General features: G+C 51.7%; 1 protein-coding gene across 1 annotated transcript in view; it reads left to right on the plus strand.

Annotated features, from left to right (window-relative positions):
• Window positions 1-11,913, plus strand: part of CLEC16A (C-type lectin domain family 16, member A) — a 203,709-nt gene that overhangs the window by 70,303 nt on the left and 121,493 nt on the right. Inside the window, exon 13 of the mRNA XM_012647791.1 lies at window positions 9,266-9,388. Coding sequence (XP_012503245.1) covers window positions 9,266-9,388 — 123 coding nt within the window. The remainder of the gene's footprint in view (window positions 1-9,265; window positions 9,389-11,913) is intronic.

Below are 11,913 nucleotides of genomic sequence, written 5' to 3' on the forward strand. Positions count from 1 at the left end.
TCCCTTTCCTCACGTGCATGCGCAGATGAGAACTTCGCTGAAGCCTCAGAAGGAGCCCTCTGCACGTCTCCGGAGCTCTCTGCAGCTCCCTCCTCTTCAGTCCTCTCTCCCACAAATTTTAGCCACCTGACCTCCTCAGATTCCAAACTCTTTCTTCTCATCTCAGAGAGCCTATGGGTTTGGGTTTTCTCTCTCTGTGCTGAGGCCTGGACGTTCTCCCCAGACAGCGAGCGGGAGCTGTCCCTGGGCCACCTCCTTTGTTCCTTATCTCTCTCAGGGGTCACCCTCCTATGCTCCCTATTTGTCCGGAGTCTGATAACCATTGTTTTATATATTTGGTCTTGTTTTCTAAGTTGCTTGAATCAGGAGGGTAAATCCAATCTATCTTGGCCAGAAGTATAGTACTTTTTAAAAAAAAAAAAAAAGTAAGTTTTATTGAGGTATAATTGGTATATAGTAAACTGCACATATTTAAAGTATACAGTTTGACAAGCTTTGACATACGTAAATGCCCATGAAACCATCCCCAAGATCAGAACAATATACACATCCACCGCCTTAAAAGTTTCCTCGTGCCCTCTCTCTTCTGCCACACCTGGCTCCCCAAGCAATGCCCATCTGCTTCCCGTCACTGTAGGTTAGTTTGCATGTTCTAGAATTCTGTGTAAACAGAATCATACAATGTGTACTCTTCTTTGTGTGGCATCTTTCGATCCACATAATGATTTCGAGATTCATCCATGTTGTGCGTATCAGTTCTTTTCTTCTTATTGTTGAGAGCGTTCCATTGTATGAACGTACCACAATTTGTTTATCCATTCATCTGTTAATGGACTTGTGGGTTGTTTCCAATTTTTGACCATTGCAAATAAAGCTGCTGTAAGTGTTTGTATACAAGTCTTTGTATGAACATATGTTTTCTTTTCTCTTTGGTAAATACCTAGGATTGGAGTGACTGAATCATATGGGAGGTGTATGTTTGCTTTTTTTTTCTTTAAAAGAAACTGCCAAACTGTTTTCCAAAGTGTCTGTATAATTTTACATCCTACCACCAATGTATGAAAGTTTCGGTTTCTTCACGTCCTCACCAGTACTTGGTGTGGTCACCTTTTTAATTTTAGCCATTCTAGTAGGTGTGTAGTGGTATCCGATTGTGATTTTAATTTGTATCCCTCTAATAAATAACGATGTTGAACATCTTTCACGTACTTTATTTATCATACAGATATCTTCTTTGGTGAAAAGGCTTTTTAAATCCTTTGCCCATTTTTTATTGGGCTGTCTTTTTTATCATTGGGTTTTGAGAGTTCTTTGTATATTCTGAAAAAAGTCCTTTATCAGATGTATTTCGCAAAGATTTCCTCCCAGTCTGTGGCATGTCTTTTTGTTTTCATGATGACATCTTGGGAAGAGCAGATGTTTTTAATTTCCAAGAAGTTTCCGTGGCACTTTTTTACGCCTCTTTTTCTCTGCATGTTCGCTCTGCCAGTCTGGACTGCCAGGCCTTGGAAGGTAGAAACGAGGGCTCTCCTGGTGCCCCTGCAGTACCCAGCCTGCGCCTGGCACTCGATTAGCACTCTGCCATGTGGCAGGTCCCCAGGGCTGCTCTCTTCCTGGCATCCTGTGCTCGGGGCCTCAGCAGGGGAGGTGTTCTCTGTGAGGTGGCAATGCCAGGCTCCGAGGTACAGTGGGCAAGCTCTTGGTTTCCTGGCTGGCTTTCTCGATGGGCTTCCTCCCTGGAGCCCCAGCCTGTGGGGGGAGTGGAGATGTCGTGGCTTGCCGTGTGTGCTGCAGCGTGCCTTCCCCCAGCAGTGATGTGGCCTGGAGAGACACCCTCCCGGCGTCCTGCCTGGGCATCCTACCTCTTTCTTAGGGACTTCTTCTTAGAAGAATAGAACTGTATATTCGAGGGAATTTATTTCCTTCTTCCATTTTCTGCTAATGCTATTCATTTATTGATTCATTCACCCTTCCCACATATATTTTGGAAGCCCCTATTAGATGCCAGGCACTGGCGTTAATACTGGGGATGCAGCGGTGAACCAGACAAATGCTTTCATGGAGTCTGCATTCTATCAGCCAAGACAGACGGTAAACTAGTAAACAAGCAAGTAAGATATTCCACATGGGGAGACATGCAGTGGTGAAAATAAAACTAGGTGAGGACACGGGGCAGGCTGAGGGCCCAGGGTGCTGTGTCCGCCTGGGCAGTCAGGAGAGGCCTGTTGGAAGCTTCAGTAAGGAGAAGGAACTAGCCTCGTGAAGATCGGAGGGAAGAATGCACCGAGAAGGGACCCCAGCAAAGACTCTGAGGTGGCAACAAGCTTGGTGCCCCAGGGACAGTTAGGCGTGCTGGCGGAGTGGCGGGGGGAGGCGGCGCCGTGGCGGGGACTCACCTCAGTGAGAACTGGCGACTGCAGAGAGAATAGATTGTGCTCCGACGCGGCAGGATGCTCTGGAGTGTTTTTGAGCAGGCAAGCGTCATGTAATGTGCATGGCTTACATGTGTTTGCCTTCTTTTGAAAGTGACCATCTGTTCTGTCTGAAAACTCCTTTGGTTCCAAAAGACTGTGATCAGGGAGGTTGTGATGAATTACGCGTGCAGGGCACCAGCTGTGTGCTGGGCGTTTGCTCAGCACGGGCTACAAACTCCTGGCAGACCGAGGCCCTTGCCCAAAAGAGCAGCTATCTCTCTTGGGCAGAAAGTCCTACGAGGAGAGTGTCTAGCTCAGGGCCACATGCCTGGTGGTGGGTGTGGACCGCGCCTGCAGGAGTGAGGCCCCGATTTCTAAGGACACCTGGGCTGTGGGGTCAGGGAACTGGGAAGAAACAGCCAGAGGGTGGGAAGGGTAACAGGGAGAGGGCAGAGCAAGGTAGGGGTGGCAGAGAGCCTGCGACACATCTGTAGGCTCGCTGCCTGGGCCTTACGCTGAGCGGCAGCGTGTCCCTGGCAGCAGGGTGGCCTGGGAGGCAGGCAGGCTGGAGTCAGTCTGCAGGCTGCGGTGCAGGCAGCGACTGTGACCTGCATTCCTACAAGTGTGTGGGGGCTGCTGGAGGGCAGTGGGGCCAGGAAGGGGTCTGATCCACTCTGCACCCCTCGGGGCGGGTCCACAGTAATTTAGCCGGAAGATGGGAGGGATGAGAGATGGGGGCTGAGTTGAGGTGAAACCGAAAGACTTTCTTGTCATTCAGCAGATGTTTGCCGAGTGCTCGCAACGGGCAAGGTACTGTGGCAGGCACTGGAGCGAATCTTGTGCGTCTTGTTCAAGTGAACAACAAGATCGATTGTGATTGTGACAAGTGGTAGAAGGAAACGAGCAGAGTGAAGGATGAGGAGTAATGGGTGGCCGTCGTACAGGGGTTACTAGGTTACCAGCCAGGGTGGTCAGAGAAGGCTTCTCCGAGGAAGGAACATCGGAACCGATGCCCCAAGAGTGAGAAGGAGCCAGCTCTGCGAAGATCTGGGACAAGAGTGCTCCAGGCAACGGGAACAGCATGTGCAAAGGCCCTCAGGTGGGGAAGAGCTCACACATTTGAAGAGCAGAAAGCAGGCCAAGGTGAGGCTGGCCAGGCAGGCAGGGACCAGATCATGAAGGGCCTCAAAGGCCATGAAATGAATTTAAATTTTATTCCAATTGCAGCAGGAAATCCCTAAAGGATTTTTAAGTAGGACAGTGATGCGATCAGATGGAAGTTTTTTAAAAGAAACTTCTGGCTACTAGATGGAAAGTGGATTAATGGGGGTGGGGGAGTGAGTCTCGGGGGGAAAGCTGGGAGCCTTCTTAGGAAGCTGCTGCAGTAGTCCAGGCGAGAGAGAATGTGGATTGGATTAGGGTGCTGGCTGTAGAGATGGGGGAAACCGGAAGGGTTTATGACAACTTCGGAGCTAGAGCCAGGACATGCTGATGGATTGGATGTGGGAGGCGCAATGACGTGAAAGGGACGTGTCAAGGATGGCTCCTGTGCTTTGGCTCGGTCAACCGTGGGGGGCTGTTTACTAAGATGGGGAGACAAGGCAGCGCGGCCTGGGGACAGGACTCCTGCCGGATGTGAATGGGAGGGACGCCGAAGGAGGGGTCTGGGTGAGGCCCAAGTTCCTGACTCCTGTCTCTGTGTGACACATGGTGCCATTTCCAGAACCAGCGAGCATGGGCCACGGAGCAGTTTTGGAGAAGAAACTAGAAAGTTCAAGTTGGGTGCCCTGAGGCCCAGGTGCCCAGGGGAGCTGCCTCGTGGGGCGCTGCCAGCTGGCGAATGCGGCAGTCCTGGCCTGTGGGCACAGGCTCTGCCTCTGGTGGGTTTCTGGTTAGGCAGCGGGCGGTTAGCTGCTTTGACCTTCAGTCTCTTTTCCAGATCCTTATCCCCAAGCAGGCCCCGGAATGAGATGGTCTCTTTCTGATAGATTTTTCCTCATAGACAATTTTAACATAAAAGCAATGTTAATAAAAACCAAATGTGAGCTCAGGCCTTCCAGTAACTCATAATAGATTAGATGCTGCAGCAAAATGAATATCCCACAGTGGAAAGGGTTGACCGGTTGGCGGAAGGCGCTTGTCGTGATTCTGTTGGGCCACGTAATGGATGCCGGTTCGTTTCTGTAACAGAAAATGCAGCCTTCGCCCTTTTGTCAAGTCCAAGGGCAGGCGGGTAGGGGGGAGTTTTGCAGCTTTTGTGTTGAAGGTTCCAGTCCACCCACCGCCCTCTGCTCCCGCCCCTCCTTTCGTTGTTTACCCAGGGGCAGTCCTGGGCTTTTTGTGTTTTTCCTTGTGTTTGGTTTCACTGAGAAGTAGCCCGATGAGAGATGTGGGAAAGGCTGAAAGGTAATAGGATAAAGGGAGGCATTCGCCATGCAGAGAGCTGGCAAAACATCGCTTTGGATCTTGGCTGACACATAATCAGAACTGGAAGTACACTGGAAATCGACCCAACATCTGGTTAGCTTTCGAAATCCTTGGTTTATAGTTTTCCAAAGTTGGCAGTGCTTGGCGGGACTGTAGCCAAGGAGACCTTGCGTGGTCAAAAGAAATGTTAAAAGTTAGAACATTATTTACCTGGTATTCTCATGGCCTCGTTATCCAGGTTTGTCTGTCTGACTCGTTTTAGGGCAGCCCTGGTCTAGGTCTTTTGCACCCCTGCCCTGAATGGGGTCTGTCATCGAGAGGAAAGAGTCCAGAGAGCACAACTCACATTGCGGAGCCACGCCCTTCCCGTCTATTTTGGATTGTTTGAATGAGTGAGTTGGGAGTTCCACCCCCACCCCTGCAGAGAAGGGGACACCCATCCTGACTCACGTGGGCGGTGCAGGCTCTGGCCCCAAGGCTGGGCAGAGGGAGGGGGCCAGGAACACGTGGTCTGCTGGAAGTCTGCAAGCTAGTGGCCCTGTGAAGTGCATCGGGGGTTTCTTTGGAATTTTTCTGTCACTAGGCACTTAGGGGTTGAAGCAAATAAGATAATATGTTATCCACACTGTTTATTTCAGTTTATTTCTAGAGGGAAATGGTTAGCAAAGAAATGCTATTGGGTTTGCAGCAAAACCTGCCTTTCTACGACTGAAAACTGTGTGTGCGTGTGTGTGTGTGTGCGTGTGTGTGTGTGTGTGTGTGTCCGTCCTTGCACACATGTGCTGTCTTACCTTGCACATGTAGGACCCTGTTATACTGTGACATTGACCTTATTCGTTCAGAATTGTGAGCCATCATTTCATTTCAGGAAGGTGGTTTAAACTGAAATCAGATGCTTTTCCACAAATTAAATGCCGCCCTAAGAATAGTGATGATGATGTAATGTTTGAGAAAACAAAAATGACAAAAATGAGAATAAGATTTTTTTTCACTTGCCTATGATTTTACCACCTCACAATAACCAATTGCTAATAAGTGTGTTTATTTCTTCCGGGTCTCTTTTGTGCACGGGTGATAGTTGGTCTGTTCTGCTCAGCTGTCATGTTGTAGCTTCTGTTTTATGTACGTTTTCCTCTAATTTTGAGATACGTCTGATCCTCTCGCCCTCTTTTTTGTAGTGGGTTAAATTTGATCGAAATTAGTTAACTCCTTTAAAACTTACTTAATTCAGCAAACATTTATGAACTGTTGTCTTTGTGCCAAGAACACTGCTAGACACCGTGTCACGTGTAGCTTGGGCAGGCGGAGGGACAGAGAAGAATTAACAAGCAAGTGTCACGGGACACAGCAGAGAGGGTGGAAGGTGGCCCGGGAGTCACAGGACTGCGTTAAGCTCTGGGCTTTTCCATGATCTGTGTGACCTCAGGCAAGCTCCTTGTCATCTTTGAGCCTCAGTTTCCTCATCTATAAAATGGAAATAATTTTACCTCCTCATAGAATGTCATAAGGACTAGATGAGGCATTGCAGGTAACATGCCTGGCTTGTGGTCACCATTTCTTCAGTGTTTCCATATGAAGGAAATCTTGTCTTCTTAGCAGAATCCTCCCTTCCTTCCTCCCAAAGGCACCCTGGCTTTACCCAAAGAGACCTGGGATTTTTGTTGTTTGTTTCAACTGAGTACTTTGGGAAATGGTGAGGCCTGCTTGAGAAACACTGGGTCATCAGTGGCCATCAGCTGCTTCCTAAGGCTTCTGGAGCCAGAGGAATGTCTGGGCCTTCGACTTGCTGCACAGGCCTTGAAAACTGCGGGCCAGCGTGACCAATTCAGAGCAGCAGGGGCTTTTAGAAGTCATCTATGGTGCGAGAAGGAGAGACACAGGGGCGAGGAAATGAGCCACCTGGCCCAGAAGGAACTCTGGGGAAAGAAGGGGATGTTCAAAAGGGGATTTTTTGTTTGTTTGTTTGTTTGTTTGTTTGTTTTAGACAGTGTCGCCACATGTTGTGTGGAATGGCCTCTGCTCTCTGTCTTCCACGGTTGCTCAATCCACCTCGCATGGGATGTATTGCAGTAGCGGGTCTGCTGGGAAAGGGCCAGAAGCGTGGAGACCACCCCACAGTCAGCCGTAGCACAACCAGATCCCATCACCTGCCACTGGCTGCCGCTTGTGGGTCCCTCCACCGAATCACCCTCCAGGGGTCCTGGCACTGAGCCTTGTCTGTCCCTCCCATCCTCCACCTCATGGCCCCTCCCCAGCTCTGCTCCACTGCCTGCAGTACCCCCTTGGCCTGGCAAGTCCTGGCCCTCCCTGTCCAGCTGAAAGTAAACTCCTGTTCATCCCTCAGAACCCAACCTGAGCAGCTCATCCCCTGAGAGGGGCCCCAAACGGCTCAACATGCCTTTTTTGGGCCTTCTTCTGTAGCTCGAGTTTAGCTTTTGTTTTCATTCTTCCTTTCCTTTTGTAACATGAATGATATGGAAACATATTAATGCTTGCTTAAACTAAAAATTCCCATCGTGTGTAATAACAGGCGGTAACAGCACTCTGTGACAGAGTGCTTTTCCTGTTTCCATCCTGACAACAGTCCTGGTGCAGGTAGTTACTGTAATTATTCCCATTTCACAGGTGAGGAGACCGAGTTTCAGATAGGTCAAGTATCAAAACAAAATTCCTCCCACACTGACACTCTCTGTGGGAGAGAGTGAGCCCAGGGACATGGAGGCCACCTTGGAGGTGGTAGCTGTTGTCAGCACGGGAGGGCAGGCACCCTGGGCTCTCCGTGTGGATGGTGCCACCTGTTCCCATCTGGACCCAGTCTACCTTTGGAATCATCTGAGGGTGGTTCACGCTGTGCCTCTAACTTGCTCTGTGACCTTGGGGAAGCAGCTTAACGTCTCTGGGCCTTCATTTCCTTGCTGCAGTGTCGCAGTCAGTCCTCTGGGCCCCTCCCATCGGAGCATGGAGCTGCCAGTGGGGACCAGTGAGGAGAATCTCAGAACATTTTTCTTCCTGTCAGTAAAAGATTTTATCATTTTCCAGAAATTCTAAGGTGGGGGGGGAGGCAATAATAGGAAAGAGATAAAATGAAACGGAACTCGCCGTGGACATTCAAGGCCAGTTTGTCCCTTTCTGTGGTTCTGTGACCATCGCGTTCGGAGCAGCCAGCAGCTGGGCCCCTTCCGCTGCGCTCCGTGAAGGGGAGCAGGGGGTGGTCGGGTCACACAGTTGGGTGACACCCCTGGGAGACAGAGGAGCCTTTTTTCCCCCAGGACCACTGACTGGCGGTTCGCAAAGGGCCGGAAATTAAAGGCTGGCGAGACGTTAGGACGGTGCTGACAGCTCTAAGAAAAACACATGCTGGAAAGATTCAGTTGACGTTCTTATCGCCATTCTATAAGCCAGAACGCTTCAGAGTTGGACATGTAGCATCAAGATGAGGTACAGAATCTGCAAATTACATTTTCACTGCAAACAAATTTTTCGACAAAGCCACATTTGTGGAGCATGAGAGAGAGGAGTACCAAACTCGAGCCTTCAGGCTGTCCCTCGCCGTCATGTCTCTGACCTAGCCTCTCGCTGGGAGCTGGAAGGACTTCGACGAGGCAAGATATATTGTTATGGTTTGTTACGTCAGCGTGTGTGTAGGAGTTACTTGGAATCCAGACGCTCAGCTCTTCCACGCTATCTTCCACTATTTTGTCAACGTTCTAAATGACGCGTCATCCGATACTCAAGGGGCCGTATTTCAAGAGTTCCGAGAAGTGCCACCTTCCCCCCTTTTGCAGAATAACAGGAAAGGACGTGCTTCAAGCATAAACAATCCCTTTGGTTCTCTGAGCTTGGATCAGGCAAATGTTTGTTTCTACAAGTGTATTTTCAAGGGCCGTGCTAGATGAGCGGGTGAGCAGTTTGGAGACCTCTCGTTCGGGGCCTGGACGGCTCCAGCAGCCCTGACGCGTCTCCCGTCGCCCCGGATCCTAGACGCTTCTTTAGGAAAATGATGACGTGGCCTGTTGTTACAGACTTTGCACATTCCCCACCCCCATCTCATCTTTTGTCTTTTTCACATGGGGAACTGCTGAATTTTCACTGAAGGAAAAATAATTCCTTTGCCTGTTGTCAGGTCTGCTTTATTGGTTTTGTTGTATGTGCACCTTTCTGTAATCAAGGTTTAGCCTAGTCTGTTTCTGCTAATGCCGCCCCATCAGGGGCAGAGCGGCATCTGCCCTGCCCAGGTCGGAACCTGCTGCCTGGTGTGTTTGTTGAGTGTCAGGCGCAGCTCATTGAGTTTGTGGTTAAGAGCTGGAAGGTATGATTGTTGGGGACGACTAGTTTCCTTTATGTCTGGTCTCTGTTTCTCTAGATCTGCGTCCCCCAAGTGTGGAGTGCTTCTAACAGCGCGCTGGCCTCTTTCTCTGTTCCAGGCATGGATCCTGAGAAATTGGAGCGAATCCAGCTCCCAGTGCCGAATGCGGCCGAGAAGACCGCCTACAACCATCTCCTGGCCGAAAGGCTCATCAGGATCATGAACAACGCTGCCCAGCCAGGTGCCCAGGGCGTCTGCCTGCCCAGCTGGGGTCACAGAGCCCTGGGTGCTGGATCCGGCCCTTCCGAGAATCCAGGCAAATCTCAGCCACTCTCCTGCCCCTCCACCCCCGTGTCCTGGGCCACCAACACCCTCCTGCCTGCTGCAGCTGGGTCTTCCGCTCTGGGTCTTCTTTCTCCCCTCTCTGGGTGGCCCAAGGCTGTTGGGAGAATGAACTAGGCTGAGAGTCTGAGCAAGGGAGGAAGATTGGAGGGTTTGGATCAGATGTTCTTGATAGTATGTGATGTGCCCAGTGTCTGCACCGGTCAGCCTAGGTCTGAGGTTTTGGCCAACACCAATCTGAGCCCCGGGGAAGGGCTAGAAATAGCAGGTGCAGTGACCGAGCACAGTGCTTCTCAACTGGAGGTGATTTTGCCTGCCCCTGCACCCACCAGGGGACATTGACAATGTCAGCACGACTGAGGGAGGGGATGTTACTGGCACCTAACGTGTAAAGGCAAGGATGCTGCTGAATGTCCTGCAAGGCACAGGACAGCCCCACCACGTGGAATTATCTGTCCCCAAACATCAACAGTGCTGAGGTTGAGAACCCCTGATTGCAAAGGCAAGGAGAGAGGCCACCATGGTGAATGGTGCAGGGTGGGGGGCCTGGAAGAGCTGCGGGCCTGGTGGGGAGAGAGCCGGCAGGCTGCGGATCTGGAGCCGTCCAGCATTCTGGGCCAGGTCCAGGGTGGGGAGAGTGTCATTGTAGATAGGAGCTTTTGAAGTCATGGCGGTGGGATCCAGGTGGTGGCCGGAAACAGAGTGTGGCTGTGCTGGTAAGTGGGGGTGCTTAGAGAGCCCAGTTGGTGGCCTCAGAGGTGTCAGCAGGCATCAGAGTGTTTATTCACTCGACAGATGTTCACTGATGCCTCCTGTGTCCTAGCCACGGCATGCGAGTGACGAGGGCACAGCTGGTGTGGGACAGACAAGGCTGCTGGTAGTCTGTGAAGTCCTGGAAGCCCGTGGGCTCCCTGTCGAGAAGGCTCTAGAGCTCAGAGTGGAGGTCAGGGCTGGAGCCAGCACTGCAGGACCCACAGGCACGTGGGTGGCTCGTGGAGCCCCAGGAGAGGAGGGAGGGCTGTTGACTGAGCCCAGGATGCTACCCATATCTAGAGGTGAGGGAGAGGAAGAGCCGGCACAGGAGCCTGAGCCAGGACCCGCGTGGGGAGAAGAGGGGCGGGTGGACGTGGGGTTTTGGGTGGCGAGAGAGACGTGTGCGGCTGAGGATGGGGGTGCTCCGTGGAGTCAGTGTCAGCCAAGAGGTCCCATCCGGCAGGCAGAGCATGTCCCTGAGGATGGCGCCGGGGGCCGTTGGCAGGAACTGTGTGAGCCGGATGGGGCTGGGCAGGCGAGGCAGGCAGAGTACTACCTGGGTGTTGGGAGAGGAACCTCCAGGCTCAGGAGGGACAGCGGGCCCCTTGCGGCTGCTGCACGGGACAGCCCGGACCTCTGAAGGGAAGAGGTGGAGGCGACTCAGAGCACGGCCTGGAAGCTGTTTGAGGAAGAAGGGGTGGCTGGGCTGGTGGCACAGGGCTCAGCTCCTCGGCAGGAGCGTGCCAAGGTAGAAGGCTTTTGGGTGGAAAGTCACATTCCAGTTCCCTTGAGGCAGCAGGAGTGTTTGAGGGGACAGAAGGTGGAAGGCAGTTTCCTGACCGGGCAACAGTGGGGGTAGGTGGGGGCAGGCGGGAGTGAGACTGTGCCATGGAGAGATACTGACTCAGCGGAGGCAGCTGGGGAGAGTCGTGGTAGTGCCGGGGCGGAAGAGCCAAGGGCGCTGAGACCACCCTGCCCTTCTCTGTGGAGGTGCCTAGGGTCTGGGTCATGCTGCGGAAGAACTGTTTTGTGTGATGCCTTTTTCGTTTTTTAAGCAGACAGATTCCCTTTTCTCATCTGTTTCCACCTGACTTACAGGGCAGCAACAAAGGGGTGGGCAAAGTGTGTGTGCAAGGGCATGTGTGCCTGGAGGTTTTTCCCGGTGGCCCATCCTGGTCTATGATGTTCCCACGGCCTTGGAGGCGTGGCCTAGAGACCTCCTCCTCTCCTGGGCCCTCCCTCCACATTGGGACCCTTCCCAGAAATAAGCTTAAAGACCCACAAAGGAGTTGGCATAAGAGCAGTTGCTGTTAGTCAGTCAGTCACTGATGCTTCCCGGAGAGATGCCAGATGTGGGTTTTGGCATTCAGAGCTCCCGGAGTTCACTACTGCTCGGCCGCGAGACCCTGGACAAGTCACTTCACTTGGCTAAACTTCAGTTTTTAGAGTACCCATTGCAGTAGATTTTTATAGAGATTCCTTGAGGGGCACATATATAGTGACTGATGCTGTGCCTGACTCACAGTAGGACAGCACAACAAGCTGTGTTAGTCAGAACTTGGTTGCAGTTACAGAAACCCAACTCAGACTGGCTTAAACAATACCAGCAGAAACAAACAAACAAAACTGTGTTGGCTTGTAAGGTCTGTTTGGGTTTGGCTTCAGGCATAG

Source organism: Propithecus coquereli, unplaced genomic scaffold, assembly GCF_000956105.1.
Source record: "Propithecus coquereli isolate 6110/MARCELLA unplaced genomic scaffold, Pcoq_1.0 Scaffold27, whole genome shotgun sequence".
Taxonomy (NCBI): domain Eukaryota; kingdom Metazoa; phylum Chordata; class Mammalia; order Primates; family Indriidae; genus Propithecus; species Propithecus coquereli.